Raw genomic sequence first — 20,316 nt, forward strand, 5'->3', positions numbered from 1 at the left:
TCGGGCTGAAAAAAATATCGCAACTTTTTAATGCAACTTTTAGAAAAATGGCCCGCGAAATCCTGAAGGGACTGGATAGTGGCTCCGCCCACCGGCATTTTCAAAGCTTAATTCCTGCAACGTCAAAACGTATCTTTTAAGGCTAAAAGTTGATAGAAATGACTTAAAAAAACATTAATTACAAAAAACTGCAACAAAGTTTTATTAAATGTATTAATCCTGGGAAATGTATTATTTTATTGACGGTCAATGCTGACTAAACTGATTAAACTCAGGTTATAGACATTCTAAATGCTATTGTCACAACCAAAATGACCAAAAGTGTCTGGTCTTTATTTTATTGTTTGAAGTTGTCATAATGCATTGCCTTGCTCAACCATAACTGACAACATTAACACATAACTTTACACACTCTTTTCTATATCCCTGAAAGCAAGAAGATATTAAAACCTATTAAATCACCTTTCTGCAATGCTGTTACCAGCACCGGCTCTTTTGCAAACATCAAGTAAGAAATTTGTCAAAAAATAATAATAATAGAGTGATCAAAAAAATATTTCTTATAAGATACAAACGTGCAAAGTCAAACTAAACACAGTTTGTACACAAAAAAAGAAAGAGTAAAATTATCCCCATTTGTTTTCTTCACTTTGTGGAGTTTAGCACGCTTGGGCTAAGCAGCTGTATGTGTATAAATACAGACTACAGTAATTCATCGTCACACGCTTATTCATGCGCACAGTCACGTGCACACGCACAGCGCCTTACAATTCCCCCAATTTACTGACGGTTGTGTTTCCTAGACAGATCAGTTCAAAATTTAAATTTCCTTTTTTATTCAGTTAGGATTGTATCTTAGCTCTGAAGGAGACCATTAAAAACCTTTAAACAGATCACAAGCGTGCGGACAATATTTCAGTGTGGCAGGTCGGCTGTTGGAATGTGATTGCAGTGATTGTGTAGCTGAAGCTAACCGGCCGACAAAGGAGTGTCGAAGGTCACAGCACAGCAAATTGTGTTGGGTTTATGTAGACAAGGGTTTGCTAATAAAGTTGAGTTGTGGTGCTAAATGAGGTTTGTAACTTATTTCATCCTAAATCTCATACTCTCGTGATCATCTCAATGTTTGACCATTGTTTTTAGTTTTTCTAAAACACTTCCCTTGTTTTCTCAAAGTCATCATTTTCTCTTTACTCTCTCACACACACACACACACACACACACACACGCACACACGCACACACGCACACACGCACACACGCACACACGCACACACACACACACACACACACACACACACACACACAATCACCCAAGGTGACAGCTACATGTAAGTGATGGTGTGCCGATGGTGAATGATAAGAGCTGCAAACAAATGAAAATAAAATGCCTAATTACGTCAGAGGCGCCCCGACATTAAATCACAGTTAAAACACATTTAGAATAACGTTGGAGCAAGTGTTGCACGCACACACTGGCTCACAGCAGGCCCCCGTGACGGATGGAAGGCTCTCCTGCAAACGCTCAGTCAGGCTGTCAGGCCACGGGCGGTTGCTGCTCCTGTCACGAGCTTAAAAGGGCATCAAGGAGCCATGTGTGGGACATTACTGAGGCCGAGGGGAAACTGCTGGGCTGCAGCATAAAGACACTTTCAAAGAAGCTGAATTGGGCTATTATTTAAGGTGGTATTCTCCCAACGCCCACTGTCCCATCTGTCTATCCAAAGTTTTAGTGAGGAAAAACACCACTCAGACTAAAGGGGGGGGGTTGAAGAAGAAGCACACTCACACTGTATATATTGAAAATCATCAAAACTATTGGAATCAGAACTTTACCATTGTTAAATACTGGAAAACAAGTTTGCAACAGGAAGATAAATTGGAATAATTACATCACCTTCTCTCAAAATGTAGCTACAGATAAGTTAAAGTTTAGAAATCAGATAAAGTTTAAGATTAAGGTTTGTTGCAGTAAGAGGTAAAAAAGTACTAATAAAAATATCAGTTACTGCTTTAAATGCTGTTTACAGGTGATGAGAGCTGTGAGAAACGTGAGTTACTATTAACCACGTTCCTGATGTTAAAAGCATTATACGAGCATTAATGAGAGCAAAGAAAAATCACAGTGAAATGCGAGCATTTCTTGTATTGATTAAGTATGACAGTGTCTGCTAATTTCTAGTTTAACCATGACTATTTCTTTAGATACAGACAGGTTAAACAATGAAGCATCATATTTTAATGTGCATCAACTACTTTATTATTGGACAAAAATAGGAAAATTAATGTTGTAAATAGTAATAAATGGAACGCTTTAACCCAAATTTTAAAAAAGGTAAAGAAAAACTAAAAACTACATATGTTATTAGTTAAAATACACTAAAATACACTAAATTATATATATATATATATATATATATATATATGTTTGATATATACATATATTTATATTATTTAAACATAAATGTATTGTAACTAACTTATTACAATAGGACGTTTAAACAATAATACACAGAAAAAACACTGATTTCAAATTGCCAACGCAGAATTTCATAAAGTTATTTTCTAATTTCATTAAATGTAACTTTGTCTCCAGGATTATTTGACAGTGGTATGATGATTGCAGCTGATTGGCTGTCACAATCTACATGGTTTGTCTATATTGCATAAAAGCATAGGTGGACATTTGCCCATTGACACCACAGAAATTAAATTAGTTGACCAAAAAATGTAAAAAAAAAAAAAAAAAAAAAAAAAAAAAAGAAGAAATACCTCATGATAATAATAAAAAAGAAAAATATATATAAAACATTTTTTTAATATATATAAAGAAATGTGAAACATGAAAGCAAATGCACTTGCAGCATGTTTCCCATTTCCTTTCCCTTGCCTTAACTTAATTAAAGCCACAAACCAAATGATTTATACAAACATTCTTGTGCATCAGATGGATTTGGTGAACACAAACTTGCTGGACCAGCTGGAGGAGTGGGAAACACACTCTGACCAGACGGAATTCAGTCGAAACACATACAAGGCGGAGGACAGCAGATATATTCACACATCCCTGTGTCGTCTCCCCCTCCCCTCGGGATTAATCATCGCCAAGTACGAAACAATCTAACAGTGACAGCCCTCACAGGATCAAGACGTGTGTTCGACCATTTCCCACCGCCAAAAGATACTCGCTATCAACTTTTTATTGCTGGATGCTAAGAATTGGGTGCAGATGGACACATTGTGGCTGAAAGCAGCCAAAAACGTGTGTATATTTATTTCAAACGAAGCTGTGAAGACTTATAATTTAAGTGAGATTTTCACAGTTCATGTAAACTTGAGTTTTTTTTGTTTTTTTTTTAGTTGTCTACAGCTATAGAGGGATGAAAAAGTACATTCTGTCTGATCCAAGTATAGACTCTTGATAAATACCTCTTTGTCCTAGACTCATAAAGCAGCCCTGGCTTGTAAAAAGCCAATCTCGTTTATTTTGCACTTTAGGGTGTCAGTCGCTGTGATTTTCTATGGACGGATGCTTTGTTGGCTCTGTGTCTCACCAGTGTGCGTCCTGTAGTGGTCTTTCATCGCTGACAGGTTGAGGAAGGCGTAGTGGCAGGATGGCCAGGCGCACTTATACGGTTTTTCCCCACTGTGCAGTTTCATGTGGTTGTTCAGAGCCCATTTTTCACTGAAGGAGCGATCGCACAGCTCGCATTCGAACTTCCTGCAGGAGCAGGAGGAGGAGGAGGAGGGAGAGGGAGAGAGGAGGAAGAAGAAGAAGAAAGAAAAAAAAGTTATTTACTGATCCCGAAGCGAGCGTAAAATGCTAGAAAATCTACCCTGTGAGAAAGGAAATGGGGGGTTGCTGGGTACTTCACACCCACGGAGCAAAGGCTGAACGTGATTGTGTGCTGTACATCTATTCCCACAACCCCCCCACACACACACACACACTGCTGCTGGTGTGTCATGTCTGTATAAGCAGGCATTGATTTTTCTGTCTTGGCCTGCCACCTCCTCCATTTATTCTCTGCTTTGCACCAGGGCCCAGAGGACTACAGAAATTCTGTTACAGTCCACACACACACACACACACACACACACCCTGCAGGGACAGTGGGGAGAATCGAGTTCACCTGTCCAGAGTCCCTGACCACTTAGCCAGCGCTAAATGAACAGTTAGCTGTGTTTTCCCTCCTGCTTCTCTCTTAAGGCTCAAGCATTTGGAGCTTATCTCAACGTGAACTTTAGCTTTGGTTTTTTCCTGCTGTTAATAAAAGCTTTAGCTCGTCACTAGCTGGGTTTCCATTACAGATTTTCGCAAAATAAAAACAACATTTCTAAATGTCGACAAAGTATAATTGTGCTTTGAACGTGTTTCCGGTGAACGTAGCTTTGGGGAGGAGCCTCGTAACTCCCGTGAAATCTCATCCCGCGAGACTTTGCCGCAGGGACACGGACGCTCCAAACCTCCTTATAACACTGCATTTCTTTGTTGTTTCACGTCTAATGTGGCAGTAATAAGTATAATAAGTATAATATACGTACCACGTCATGTTTTCTTGGACAGAAGTGGTCATGTGACCACGTATTTGCAGAAAAACCGTTTCCATAGCGCTTTTGTGACACATTTTAATATCAAAACGTCTGAAATTCTTTCTTTTTAGCAATATTTGAGTGCTTTAAAAAAATTCAGGTGTTTCTATTACCAGTTTTTATTGCAATATTTAGATTTTGTGCATTTCCAAGGGTAATAAAACCCATCTACTACACAAGCTACTGTTTCATGGGGCTGGTTTTCTTGAATCAAGGCCCAATTTGTAGAGTTGCACATCTGTCTCTCTGTGCTGTGGACATCTGTCTAGTCCAGTGTTTCTTAAATGGGGGTATGCGTAGCCCTAGGGGTACACAATGGCGCTACAGGGGGTATTTGAGAAATTGTAGAAAATGAAGAAATAAAGGGTCAGTCTTGGTTCCACACCAAGCGTGACATGATCAAAAATGATAAAAAAAAAAAAAAACTACATTAATGAATCTATTCAGGAGACACTGGATCAGTGTTTTTCAACCTTGGGGTTTCAACCCATGTGGGGTCGCCTAAAATTTCAGAAAAATTTAAACATATTCTTGTAATTTTTAATTATTACTTTAATTATTCTTTTTTTTTTAAAAAAAGTAAATTAGAACAACACACTATCTTGAAAAAATGCAGTAAAAAAATAAATAAAAAATTATATATGTATATATATATATATATATATATATATCTCTTTGGGGATCGCCAGAAATTCTTGATATCAAAATGGGGTCACGATCCCAAGAAAAGGTTGGGAACCACTGCACTAAATACTGTTTCTTTCCACTTATTTATGAAATGAGATTATTTAAAATGTGTGTTATCACTAATTCATTGCATCATTGTGCTCTGTAGTTGTTTTAAATAGTTTTCTAAGCAAAATGTTGTAGGGGGGGACTTGATCAAAAAAAGTTTGAGAACCACTGTTCTAGTCCTCATAGCTCATCTGTCTAGTCCAACACACATATTGTTTGTGTGTTCCTTTTTGGTTTAAAGTCAAGTAGGACGTTGGTACCTATATTCATCTCCTGCATTGTAAGAGAATTAAAAAAGAAAAAAAAACAATAATAAAAAAAATAAGCCTCTGCTGAAATTAATCTTTACCCCCGTGTGATCATTTCTAAACAGAATGACTAATGTGCGAGTCATAAACAAATGAAGTCAGGTTTTTGAGCAGCATTCGTCTTGCAGCGGGGGCCGTGTTATTTTAGGGGCGGGCGGCTGTCTTTAAGTCCTGATTGTGTCGCTTAATCCCTGTGGTATCTGTTTCATAGCGAGCAGCATGACACTCACCTGAACAAATAATGACTCCGAGCAGCGTGTAGCATGTGTCTAAATCAATAATTCAAACTCATACATCTTCCTTACTGGAAGGATAAAGGGCTGTGGGGTTCGGGATGAAGGGAAGGGGAAAAAAAAAAAAAAAAGCATGGATGGAATTAAAGATACGGAGGTGGAGGAAAAGAGTGATAGAAATACACATTTGTATCAACCTACAGTACATGTTCCATAAAGATGAATCTAAATGTGATCCAGATGTAAAGGCTCTCCTTTAAGAAAGATGGAGCTTCTTTAAAATGGTGCTTTTATCACCTAGCTATGACCTAAAGCGCATATTTATATCACCTTTTTTCTCAATTGTTCTCATCAACTGACTTGGCAGAGACTTAATTTGACCAGCAGATGTATATGTCTGCATCTCCCTCCTCTGGCTTCCTTCCTCCTGCTGTATTTATAGAGCAGCTTGTGCCACCGTGGGAGAGGTAAATAAGATGAGTGAAGAGATGCTATCTTTTATTGTAAGCATTATGCACAACACTCTTGCTTTATGAGCTAAACGGGCCATTGTTTATCACGGGGCGTAATCGCAAAGTCTAGCAGGCAGGCCCTGACGTGGGCATGTGGCATGCTGGGAAGGAGAGAAATAGAGAGAGTCAGCGGGCGGCAGAGAAATGAAGAGAAGATGGAGGAGACGGGTCTGGCACAGTTGACTACCAGTGGGGGTTTGTGAGGATGAGAGGAGGTACGCTCGCTTTTTATGGGATCAGATGGAGCACTTTGATCTTGTCCCCAACAGTCAGATCCCGTCACAATCCAGCGACTCCCATACATGCATACTGCCTACCAACAGGCAAACAGGCAAGTGAACCACAGCAAAGGCAGATAAGGATGTGCAATGATCAAGGATCTGCAGTTTGCATGTTCTCCTTGTGCGTGTGTGGGATTTTTTCATGTAATCTGACTACTTTCCACTGTTAAAATTCATGCATCTTTGGTTGATAAGTGCATGAAGGACCAGCACTGTCCAAGGTGCACCATGTGTCTGTACCGAGGCGTAACTCAACCTAAGTCAGAGCCCACATTCTGCAACATTCCAACCTCTATACCAGTGGTTCTCAAATGTTTTTGATCAAGTACCCCCTTCTCTTATTTCTGAATCCATGTACCCCCTTTGTCCGACTACAACATTTTGCTTAAAAAACTATTTAAAAACAACTATAGAGCACAATGATGGAATGAATGAGTGATAACACACATTTTAAAGAGTCTAAGTGGAAAGAAACAGTATTTAGTGCAGTGGTTCCCAAACTTTTTTGGATCATGACCCCATTTTGATATCAAGAATTTCTGGCAACCCCCAAAGATATATATATATATATATATATATAATTTTTTATTTATTTTTTTTACTGCATTTTTTTCAAGATAGTGTGTTGTTCTATATATATATATACATATCTTATTTGGGGTTGCCAGAAATTATGATATCAAAATGGGTCACGATCCAAAAAAGGTGGGGAGCCACTGCACTAAATACTGTTTCTTTCCACTTATTTACAAAATAAGACTCTTTAAAATGAATCACTCATTCATTCCATCAATATGCTCTATTGTTGTTTTTTATAGTATTCTGAGCAAAATGTTGTAGTTGGACAAGGGGGGTACTTGGATTCAGAAACAAGGGGATACTTGAGCCAAAGATGTTTGAGAACCACTGCTCTAATGGATATTGTCTGTATGTCAGGTAAATTATAATCTACTGCTTTAAAAAAATCTTCTCATTGCTTATGTGTGTCTTTCCTTTCTCCATTCTCCTTTTCTTATTCTTTGTTTATTCTTATGACAAAGTAAAGTGCTGTGATTGACACTTTCAACTGATTTATTCACAGAGACAGGTGAGTGTTTTCAGAAAGCTGCCATGTCTATACTGTGGTGGATTAGCATATCTGCACTGTGGTGCAACCGTGCCGACAGGTCAGACTGTCAGAACATCACAGGGCCACACTGGCCCTCTGGGACACTTACTGTATTTTTAACAGACACTTGAAAAAATAAAAAATAAAGGCCTGAAACATTAAAATATACTCATGGGCGCCCCCAAGTGGGTGTGCTCATTTAAAATGTAGGGCGTGACCTTTTGGAGTAAGCGTTTACCTTCATGCAATAATGTGGTTTGGACCAAATAAAATGAGTAATGATGTCTAACCACGTTAGAAACTACCTCGGCTGATAATTAATGAGCTGTAAATGTCTCAATAGACGCCGCTGCTCCTTCTATGTCACCCTTTTTCAACAAGATTTAGTTTTTAAATATATATATATCCTAATGCCAGATTTAACAGCATTGACTGAGAAAGACTCCCTTGTTTGTGTTGGCTAGCCGCTGTGAGAGGAAATAATCTGCCGATGCTCTCACACTGTAACACAAAGACAGAAAGAGAGAGGCCAACTCTCGCCTGCAGCCAAACTGACACAAACAGACAACTTCAAAGTGAAGACTGTTGTTTATTTGGTGAAGGGAAAGGATGGGGGGGTAAAAAAAAAAAAAAAAAAAAAAATCTGATATGCAACTGTCAGGAGAGCATTTTCACATGCAAAATAGCGGGTGAGTGAGAGAGATTACCTAGAGGGAGGAACATGACAGCATTCACTAGGGTCAGGATGGATCATCATCTTCAGCCCCTCCACCCGCTCCGCCCTCCATCGCTCTAACTCTGTTTTCCATCCCTCCTTCCTTCCGTTTTCCCCCCTGCTCTGCCTTTTTTTTTTTTTTTTTTACTCTCTCATCCTGTTTTCAGACTCCATCACTCTGCACTTCGACAACCCGGCAGCTTAAATCCAGACTAAATTAGCTGAATGAAGATTAAATCATTTGGCCCTGAGCTCTCCGTGATATTGGAAGGAAGACCGAGTAAGGCTTAAATAGTGTCTGACTGGCTTCGGACCTATATATGTGTCTTGAGGACAAGCTCTTCCTTCAATGGCAGTCAATTGAAACCTGATTAGAGAGGAGGGTGGGGGGGGGTGGGTGGGTGGGGGGGGATTGCGTAAAAGATTGTTAGAAGATTCAATTTCTAGGACGAGCGTTTCCTAAGGAAGAACACTGGTTTCATTATTTTTCGTTTGCGGGCACACTGTTGACCGAAGACACAGATCTTTTTCCCGGGGTTAAGATATTAAACAGGGAAGCATCATTTCTCACATTGTTTAGTACTTGGAGATGCTGTGGCCATTGTGGTCTGCGGATAGTCTGATTGGTGTTGGTTCAGCATACAAACACACACAGACATCCATCTGTGGCCTGCTGCATGTAACCACAGAGCAAACTAAAGAGAAGTATAAGAAGACTCAGCAGAGAAAGTCCAGACAGAATGTCTATTTAAAGTGAGACGGATGCTGAGTTATATGATGGATTCACTAAAGATTTAGGGGTATTAAAACGTGTGCAAACGTCACTCCACGTGCTAATAAAGAGTACAAACTCGCCCTCAATCCATTTAGCGCATTTCCCTCTGATTAATATGTAAAGTAGGCGGATCTCTTAAGGGGCACAAATAAATGGGAGGAGGAAATGCAAATAAATTAATGCAGTGGGCGCAATTTAATTAATTAAATCTGGAACTGTTTGCGGTGACTGTTTTTGCACAGGAAAATAGTAACACTGATAAGCAGGTCCAAACACACGCAGAGATCCGCTGCAGTAAATATTGACACAAAACACAGCGGAGATGGAAAAAAAAGCTCCAGTTCACCTTTCCAGTATAAGAAAATTATTGAAATAAAACAACAGTCATTACTAGCAGCCACTGAATGAGAAAATAAAGTGTGAGTAAAGTGTGAGAGGGAGAGAAAAAGCTGCACTCCACACCGGCGGTGGCGGTGTGTGTGTGCAGTCTGGTGTGTGTGTGTGGTGCAGAAAGGATGCTGTGTACGGAGCTGCATGGTTAAACTCTCGTGTTGTGTGGATGGAAGGAGCATCAGGCCAGAATCAGCTGATCAGATGCGTACTTTACACAGTGATGACACAATGTTCACATATGAGAGTGTGGTGACACAGTGCTACTCAGGAGCTCAGACCTGCTGAATGATGGTCGGTAGATCATCTTCAAATGGTGCAGACTGATTGACAGACGGTGTTGCTGCATTGACTCAGATCAATCGCAGATCAATAAGACGGTTTCTGTCCAAATCTGCCTATTTTTCATGGACTGATCAGAGCAAAGTTACAGGACCTGACGGAGCAGCCACATTAAATTAGTGGAGAAAAATATCATTAGTTTTTAAAGTTGTTTAAAAAATTAAAAACAAATAAAACAAACATTGTATGTGTTTATTTAGTTTTCTACATTATTAAATGTTTGTGCAGCAGACAGATAAGTCCATCTGTCTCCAATTGAACTTCCTCAAATGTAATTGTTTGCTTCCGTGCACTCATGTCTCCACATTGAATGAGCAAAACGCATTAAACAGGGCGGTCTCCGCCACTTCTGCATGTGCACTAATCATTGCTGCAATCTTAGTGAATTCCTCACAGCAGGTGAGGCCACTAAAGGATTTAGGGACGCAAATGGTTTACCACCCTTTATTTCAGATCTTAGTGAATCCGCCCCTGAGAGCGGCGGGAGTGGAGCGCCAGCGTGTCACACAAAACAACAAGTAAAACCTCCATGAAGAGGCCACATGTGTCTACAGAGTGTTGTAAATGAACCTCCTCAGAGAGGAGTACTGCTGCATAGGACTGCAATATAAACAAGCGCCCGCAACAGAGATGTTGCAGCTGATTTATGTTTACCTTCAATCCCGGGAGAAGCAGGAAAGGAGGAGGAGGAGGAGGAGGAAAAGGCGAAGGAGAGGGGAGAAGAAAAGATAATGAAATAAATAATAAAAGACCAGGCCCATCAGATAAGCTCCTGTTTATCCCGCTGCAGGGCAAATACAAATTGTCAATTTAATGAACACGGTGGAAGTGATGAAAGCGGGGTGAAGGAGCCTGCTGCCTGACAAACAATCAGGAAATGTTATCTTAATATTGTTGTGCTGTTATTCTGCCCATAACTTAAGGGGTGGGGAGAGGCCACGAGGACGAAGAGGAGGAGGAGGAGGAGGGTGGTGGCATGGATAGAGGGAGAGCGATGGCACAAAGGCCAAGTCCCTGTGTGGTGGCCCTGTTATTGCCTGTTTTTATTATGAGCCATAGCTCAATGGTCCCTCACACACATTTAAACACAAATACTCAAGCTTAAGATATAGCAAGGTCACTTCTTTTTTTTTTTTTTTTTTTTTGATTGCAAAGAGAATCAAACCATTTGATTTTGGACAAAAATAAAACCCTTAAAATGATGTCTTTTTTATATGTGAACGCCAGCCTCCCGCCTTGTTCGCTGGCTCAGCTGATTTAAAGGCTTAATCGAGTTTTATAAGTATCCAGCTGTTAATCAAAACGCTTCACCTATAGAAGCTGCAAATCAGAGGCTCCAAAAGGCTCCATGTTAAAAATACCCGCTGCTAAAATGTTCTGAGATTTGTGTGGTGTGTCTCGGTCAGAGGCCTCGTCCCTTCCTCTCCACACATCCTTCAAAAGGCACTTTAAAAAGCGTCCAGATGCTTCACAGCCTAAAGTTTTCTTTGGCAAGTCTTGGATTTAAAGCACCACGATCTGAGCAGCCACCAAAATTAACTATTATCTCAATATTTATATATTGCAAGTGCTAAATTGCGTCGGGAAGAGTTACTATCAATATGAATATCTACAACAATAACTCAACGCAGCGCTGAGGATGGGATGCTCTTTATCAGGCTTCTGATAGGCCTTAAATACAGCACAAGGCCATGCAGTCATAGCAGGGCTTTTTCTTTCTAATATCAGGCCGCATTAGCACCTCGTAAATCAAATTACACTGCTAGAATTTCATTAGGCTCACCTGCCAGCGCTGCACTGCTGCAGAAATATTTATGTTTTTTGCTGTGATTGTGCGCTCACAGGTACACAAAAGACTGAGGGACTAAGTGAAGTCTGGGGAAAAAAAAGGGAAAAATTGTGCGATAAACCTAATTATCTCTTAGGATACAGAGAAAAAGTGTCATGAATTGCAGCGATCCTTAGGAGAACTGGCATTTTTGGAGCCTGTGGGGCTGTTTGTTGGGGTGGGGGGGACATGCCTGCTTTGCTGTTTACCATCTTTAACTGTGGCTAGACTTCCCCAATCCAATTAGCAGCTTCCCCAAATTCGCTATGAACAGAAATCAAACAGGATGATGAACGACGCCGATCAGCTGGCCCTCAACAACAAGCTAATCGCATAAAACCGAGGCAAGACTGCTAATAGCAGGAATACTCGCTCAAACTAAAGCCAAATGTTATGAGTCTGTCTTGATTATTTCATTTTCTCAAAATTATTTCATATTTCCATTTGTTTATCTGGGGTTTGGTACGTGTCGTTTTTTTTGTGCATGAATAATGCTCTGCAAGGGAGCAAGAAGGGAGGGAGAGGAGGTAGAGGAGCTGACTGTGGGAAGGAACGCTGACATTCCCCCTTCCATTTCCTCTCCCATCTGGAGCGACTGGAGTCTGGATATGGCTTTTGATTAGACACAAAGGGAAATGACTGAGCCAGTGACCGTAACGACAGCCACTTAATAAAAGGTACAGTCTATAGATCAAAGAGCATCTAGCTGTAAATCATCCAGCCCTGTAACGACTTGCATCCTTGTCCCATTACTGAGCCCCTAACAGGCCACTCATATTTACTCTCCGGGCTGCAATATCATTTTACAATAATGAGCTTTGTCCCTTATCTAATTAACAGGGCCTAGGTTCATTTATTGTTGGGTTTTTTTTATTTTTTATTTTCATCCTTCTCGTTTTCGTCTTCTTTTGTCTCGTACCTCTACTAAAACGGGGAAACTGGTGTACTTGGTTTAACACAAAAATGTTTTGCATTTTTGCTCTTTGGAAGGTTCTACACATAGACCAGTCTGCTGTGATGCTTCCTGTACGTCGAGCTTAATATCTGTTCCAACTGGAGGCTGTTTACCATGATTCTATGTGTCGTGGTGGAGGGAAACTTTATGGTGGGGGTGGGTGGGGGTTCTGTGCTCCAGTGGGCAGAAGTAAAAGACCTGGTCCATTCTCTCTCTTATTACTGGAATTGTAATTCAATGATCACCTTAGATCACACGCGTGCCATAAATCAGATAGGCTTGACAGAGGATGAAAAATTGTATTAATAATGTGAAACTTATTATACAGTCCCAAATGCTCCCTTGATAAATGACATTGTTTGGGCCTGACAATGATTGCATTTAAAACATTATTTCTGTTGTGTGTGTGCATGTGTGTGTGTGTGTGTGTACATAGGTTTGCTGGATGAAGAAGACAGAGGTGGGGTTCTGAGCTTTATAAAATATTCAAGATGTTTCCCGCCGCTCTCTCTTGAGTCAGTGGGCAGGCAATGGCCTCGGCAGAAAGGAGGATATAAAATGTGTGTGTATGTGTATGGCCAGATGAAGTGAAATGGCTTAGTGGCACGCTGCAGCACAAACTCCCAAACCACAGAAGGAAGCAGGGCTCATCTCAAGTCATAAAGCATGCCAGTGTTATTACGACATGTTCAAGTCAGAATTGAGCAAAAGTGAAGAAAAGCAGAGAGGGGCTTCAGTAGGCTAATCATTTGTGATCAGGATCCCCAAATGTGGCCTTGTGTCATTTTCCTAGAGTTTATTTTATTTAAGGCTCCATTTGTTCAACTAAAATCTTAACGCAGAAAACAAAAACAAATGAATACTTGTATGAAGAATAGGAAAAAAAAAACTAACAAAAACTTTTTCTTTCTTCCCCAGTGTATAACATCCTAAGACGACAAAGTCTGAGCTCACCAACACTGTAAAAGTAGCACAGAGCCTTGTTCGAGCTTTCCAACATTCTTTTTCGGTGAGGTGTCCCTTGTTGGTATGTAACACAGAGCTGTAATGAGGGACAGTGACAAAAACATGAAGGCCCAACCTGTCTGCCAGGGCAGCTGTAAACACCACATCAAAATAGACGGAAGGAAAATATCACGCTTTAATATGTCCTCACACAAAGGTTTGAAGAGTTTCTGGGCTCTGAGTCTCCAAGGATCCCCCTCAGTTGTTACTAGGACACAAACATCCCATAGTTGTTATGGTGGAGGCAAAAGAACCACGTGGTCAGACATGAAAAGCCTCAAAGGTGTGGTTCAGTACAAACTATTGACAACTGCACTGGAAACATCAATACAAAACACACATGTTAAAACTATGACTGCTGGAGTTTAAATGTAAAGACTATGTCGAGTTTCAGTACATAATCCATCAATCCACTTCCAAAATTCTTTTTTTTTTTGCATTACCCTATTAAGATGTAATATAATCAACTTATCAGAAGTGTATGGCAGATGAAGCTTGTTTGGAAAAAATCAATTTTACATACAACATAGCATTACACTACCAACAAAGAAGATAAACAGCCACTGTCAGAACGCTTACTATTAATTTACATCAATTATGTTCTTATTGTCAATATGTTCAATAAGGTTGCTAATGGTTTATCAAATACTAAATGTCAGAAGAAAAAAAAAAAACAGCTTAAACTGAAAAAGATCTCATCCAATAGGGTTAAATACAGAATCTTTGAAACTTTATTTATTCTCCAATATTTGGATTTTTCTTTTATGGGTAGGGGCAAGCCACATGAGGATTTGGGAGAAAAACATTGTTGCATCAGGGACAGATGCAAAGAAGTGTTTTTCCTTCATTCTTACCATGGTTTCTTGTGGTTTTTTTGCCAGACAAAGAGGGCAGTGATTCACTTGATGTCACTTTTGTTGTAGTTCAACATTCAATTTTGGGGCGGATTCCCCCCAAAAATAAATTCCACCAAGGTTTTGTCACAACTTTCAGTCTGTGAAAACATCAGAAATGTGTGAGGAAGTCGCTTTGGCAGAGTTTTGTGGGGCAAACCCAAGCAATCAAGGTAAGAATGGAGAAAAACACTTCTATGAGTCCATCTACGGGACTCCACATCCCACAATGCAATATGCAAACCTTTTACGACATGTCAACAAACAAACCAATTTAGTATGGTGGAAATCAAAACATATTTTGAGTGGTAATGTCAGCCTTCTACGTCTCTTTGTGAGTGATATATATTTGACTTATTGATCTATGACCCCTACATTATCTGTAAAAAAAGGGGAAAAAAGAATTGCAACCCCAGCAGGTTTAACAGGCCCTGCACTGTTACACAGAGATGTTCCTTTATGACTTCACCCTGGCCAGCCACAGCTATGCCTCCTACTGTGCTATACGTAGAGTATATAATCACTTCCACCAATATAACCTACCATGGGTTATTATAATCATATTACCACCCCACCTTAACCCCAAGTACCCTCATCCTACATTATCTTCTCCTCCCCATCATGCCAAATGACCATGATGGGGGACATTCATCTCCCTCCTTCAGCAACCACAATGAAATAAATCAAGAATTTACCCACCCCAAATATAACAATATTTGTATTTGGGGTGGAGCAGATGTAATTGATGACTGTGGCCATGCTAATTAAAAACAGCGGAGGTTTCATTAATCTTGGTCATTGGATATGGGGGTGTGGGTGGGGTGAGGTAGTAGTTGTCGCTGCTTTAGTGCTGGCTGGACAAGGAGGAACAGGGCAGCCATACTGTCCTCATTGCTGCTCGGGTGGAGTTGTCCATCATATATTAGCTTGGTGAGGTTAATGGGAGGCAACCATTAATATTTACAACTATGATTTGCGAAAATCAAAGCTTGTCGTTCTGTGTTGTGTCCTAAATACAACAATCATGTGTTACCGGACACATTCTAGGTAAGGCTATTAGTGAATTGTTTTATTTTGTTGTTACTTTGGAGAGGTTTTTAGAATTCATTACCAAGACAAGCTTTGATTATTCTTATCTTATATAATAATTTTCTAGAGATTCACAATTTAGATCAAAACACAAACCCAAGCAGAAAGAAACAGTTACTCAGACCAGTAAAAAATAAATTAAAAACACAAAAAAAAAAATTAACAACAAATCACCTACTTAATAAAATGTTGATAAAACAACACCACGTTAGAACTATAAAGCCATTGATGGGTGGTAAAATGGACTAAGTGCTGCCTATGAATGCCATCATCACACCGTAATGGCTTCAACATGCTAATTTCCAACTTTATCCTCACCACCATAGCTCTGTTGCAGAATAACGGCCAGCTTACATCTGCTAACGGCAGTGTATTAAACGCAGAGCAAAAGTCAGAGGCAGAAAGGAAGGATGGGTGAGTGGGGTGGAAGCTGTAGCATATGGTGCTACACCTCCATAAACAAGCATTATGAAAAGACTAGGGACATTTATTTAATCATGGAATACCTGCGGAATCACAATGAGACACACACTGTCCCATTATTGTTAGTCCATAAATTTCACAGCTTTACCAGAAGGACTAAACCTGTTACAGCCTGCACAGGAAACATAGGAGGCAAGTTTCTTTTGTGTATGTGTCGCGTTAGTGAAGTGAGCAGTTGGTTTGAATGTGTAATGCATGTGTTTACATGAACACACTGGTGTCTGTGTAGCTGTAAAAGCAACAATAAGTACTTGCATGTACAGTTGAGTCGTTATTATCGTTATTAGGATGGACTCATTGGATTGGCTGTAAAGGATATGGGCTGATATTTGCTCACTTTAAGGTCTCATCATTTGGGATAAATTGACACAATACCCATCTGATTCTAAATCCACTGCCAGATGAAAAAGAAAAAAAAAAAAGCCTCTGGTAAGGATAAAAAAAAGCCAGCCATAATGACCAATGTTTGGGAAATGCACAATCTGCAGCTCATTTCAACGCTACCTGAAAAACACCTGGACACACGCCTGCATGCTCCATCCGACAATGGCAGCGGACGAGGGATGCACCGAAATTATAATTTGAGGCCGAAGCCGAATAAAATATAAACGCTTGGCCGATCACCGAATATATCGAATGCGGTTGTTAAGTTTTTCACTATTTTTTTTAATAGTGCATAAATAGCCTAGAATACATTTTTAGACATGTTTTTTTAAAGAAAGTAAATGTTTATTGAATATTGTGACATTTTTTTAATATTCCAGTAGTCTTTGCTTTTCATAAAAAGCACAACAAAGTTTTTCATTGATATTAGCCCTTCAAAAAAAACAAAACATGCATCCAAAAAAAGCTAATGTGCATTAAAGGGGAGGTATGATGAAAAAAATCACTTTATAAGGGTTTTGATACAATGATATACATCCTTTTTGCCTTATTCAGAGACTACTTTTTCTGCTGCCGATTGTGTTGGGAGTCACTGCTTGGAGCCACGGACCCATTGTTTACACACATCAGCTGTTAGCACTCCTTGCTAATGCTACACCAGCCTATGCAGTGAGACCCGACATTGCTTGTTAACGGAGGAAACAATGAGGATGTTTATGGATTCATGGCTCACAGCGCTAACAACGGACTCGGTTTTGGAAAATGGGATGGTTTCCAACTTTTACACGGTGACGGACAACGTAGAGCGGTAAGGAGAGAGTCTGGCTGTATTTGTGTGCAATGCGCACACACTTTTCCGACTCAAAATCACTGTACGTTGTTTGATTGCGTCATTGCGTCACACACTACTATTCGGCCTTGCTTTTAACTCACGGAACCGAAGGCCGAATGTGGCTTTTTTTGCAATATTCGGTGGCCGAATATATTCGGTGCATCCCTACAGTGAACCTTTTTCACACTTCCGCATTTTAAACCGGAAGTAGTGTGCAACAACTTCCTGTGGTTGCTCTTGTTCTGTTCCTGGTTGCTCTTGGTCTTACCACACTTGGTCTTACCACGCTTTTCCGACGGACCCATACCAAAGGAGACAGTGAATCTAAGCAGTTAGGGGGGATGAGGGTCCGGAATCTGTATTGTACGCTACACCGGCACTTCACTCAGGAGGATTTTGTCAGCGGATCCAGTCACCATCAGATGCCTGAAAAGTGGAGCTGTTCCATCTCTCTTTCCCTGGAATAATTTTATCGCAGCACCGAAGAGGTGGGGCTCATAAACGGCAGCTTGTCCTCTCACAACAAGCTAACCAGGCTGTAGCTGCAACAGCACATCCACCCACAGGTAAATAAGACAAACACATATTAGAATGTTAAAACATAATTTAAAAGTCTATAACATGCCCCTCTTTAAACATTAAGAATATTTTAGCAGACTAAATTAGGTTTCTTTATTACAATGTTTATATTTCATATGTTGTAGGTAGCAGTTAGTTCAAGAAGCTACTTCTTTTCTTATCTTGATAGCTGTGGATATATTCTTCATGGAAAAACTTATCCCTTATCAAGTTTATTTGTTCGGGTATTCGCCGCTGCGATTGCCTCCGTGTCAGCGAACAAAAAAGCTGGCAAGTTAAGAAACGCTATTGAAAAAAATAGGAGCTAATTTCCCTTAGACCCGCAATAACAGGAAGTTACTCGGCACCAGGAGGCGCTACTTCTGGTTGCCGTGAAAAAGGTCTGTTACTGCAACTCGGCAAGCTAACATTAGCACGTTATTGTTGTTTAGGAACATCGTAAGGATTTCAGCAACATCCCACATGTTTACTGTAGGTGGTAGAATCATTCAACGCAACCAATCCGACAGAACACTATGAAATAGAACATGTATCATCAACAAAGCAACCCAAGGAAAGATTGCCAACCTAGAGCAACAAACCCTGAACTTTAGAGAGGGCAAATGGCTTTGAAAGACCAAAGCTTCAGACAGGACAGAGAAGGTGGGCGACTTAATCACTTTGTACAACAGCAAATCACCATAGTTGGAAATTAGTGTTTCATTGTCCTTTGAAGATTCTGGAGTTTACCTCTTATTATGGTTGAAGTGTTGGTGGCAGACTACCATTACCGCAGCTAGTTGTTGTTGTAAGAGGCAGAACACTACAGCATTAAGCTGTTAACAAATAAGCTGCTAATATCTCTATATGTGCTATGTGCGTACATTTCTCATACAATACATTGTTGAAAATAGGAAATGATGCATTTCTTTGAACAGTAAACTCTGATGTATACTATTTTTTATTCAACCACCTGCAATCTGCTTTGTGATGAAGCAATAAAAAAAACAACTAATCCCATACTGCTTTCACAGAGAATCGATCCCACGCCAATGAGGAAAACATAAACCAATCAGCCTACTGCCTTAATCACTCACTCGGTGGTCCAGCTGCCAGTGGGCCCACTGGGATACTGATGTGTATATAGTATGTTAAAGTTTTATTTATTCACCTCTGAGGAAGACTGGCAGTTGACAGTTGAAATGTCAGGAAATAAAACTTGTCTGAATAAATGAAAACTTAACATATATTTCAAAAAAAGAAGACAAAATTAACTTGCTAGAATTACTACTATTGATGTGTATAGTTTACATTTACTCTTTCCTTGTGATTATTTAGTTCAAACTACAATTCATTTATTTATTTATTTTTGAATAAAAAGGCTGTTAAAACCTCACAACTTTCTATCTATTTATTCTAATGTATTCTATGTTAGAATTTAAATTAAACTGGGAATAGGTAAATAGCACCTTTCGCTAGGGATGTCCCGATGCAACTTTTTCACTTCCAATACAATACCGATATTGCAGCCTTGAATATTGGCCGATACTGATCCAATATCAGCACGAATAATACATACTTTTATTACTTATTTTGTAGTGTGGAATGTTAGAAAAGGCTTGGTCACGTGATGTTACTCAAACAGAGAACAATAGTCAGCAACAGTAGGCATGAGAAAAACTGACCCATTTATTATTAACCAATGGTTACTTAAATTTTAACCTCCAACATAATATCTAGGGTATTCTACAATTGAATTAATATAATATAATATAATATAATATAATATAATATAATATAATATAATATATTTTAGATGCAGTCCGATAAAATCCGATATTCATTTTCTGGCTGATATCGGACCGAGACATCCCTACTTTTCACTTGCATTGTTGACTTGTTATGTTTTATATGATTACAAAAAACTTTACATTTCGGAAAACTAAGGAAAACGATCTGATTTAGAAACACATCAAGATAATCTAAACCAAAAAATTGGGATCAAGGGCCAAAATTGGTGATTGGAACATCCCTAAACTTTGTTTAGTTGCTTCATCTAATCAACAATCAATCAGTTTCTCTGCCTGAATTCTCATATTTTGTGTTGTAATGTGTCATTTATTATTTAAAGGGTGCTTTTATGTTCCAGAACTGTTTAAGTAAAGACCTAGCAGGGTCTGATGGCCCTTTGTGTGTTAAACAGACAACATCAGGCACGTTGACATTAACTGCACATGCTTGCCACAGACTATCCAGCCTACGAAACTGGAGCTCATGAGCATTTGCATGCATACTTCT

General features: G+C 39.6%; 1 protein-coding gene across 1 annotated transcript in view; it reads right to left on the reverse strand.

Annotated features, from left to right (window-relative positions):
* znf407 (zinc finger protein 407) overlaps positions 1–20,316 on the reverse strand; it is a 229,658-nt gene that overhangs the window by 92,428 nt on the left and 116,914 nt on the right. Inside the window, exon 6 of the mRNA XM_028471626.1 lies at positions 3,554–3,720. Within this exon, the coding sequence (XP_028327427.1) occupies positions 3,554–3,720 (167 nt within the window). The remainder of the gene's footprint in view (positions 1–3,553; positions 3,721–20,316) is intronic.

Source organism: Gouania willdenowi, chromosome 16, assembly GCF_900634775.1.
Source record: "Gouania willdenowi chromosome 16, fGouWil2.1, whole genome shotgun sequence".
Lineage (NCBI taxonomy): Eukaryota > Metazoa > Chordata > Actinopteri > Blenniiformes > Gobiesocidae > Gouania > Gouania willdenowi.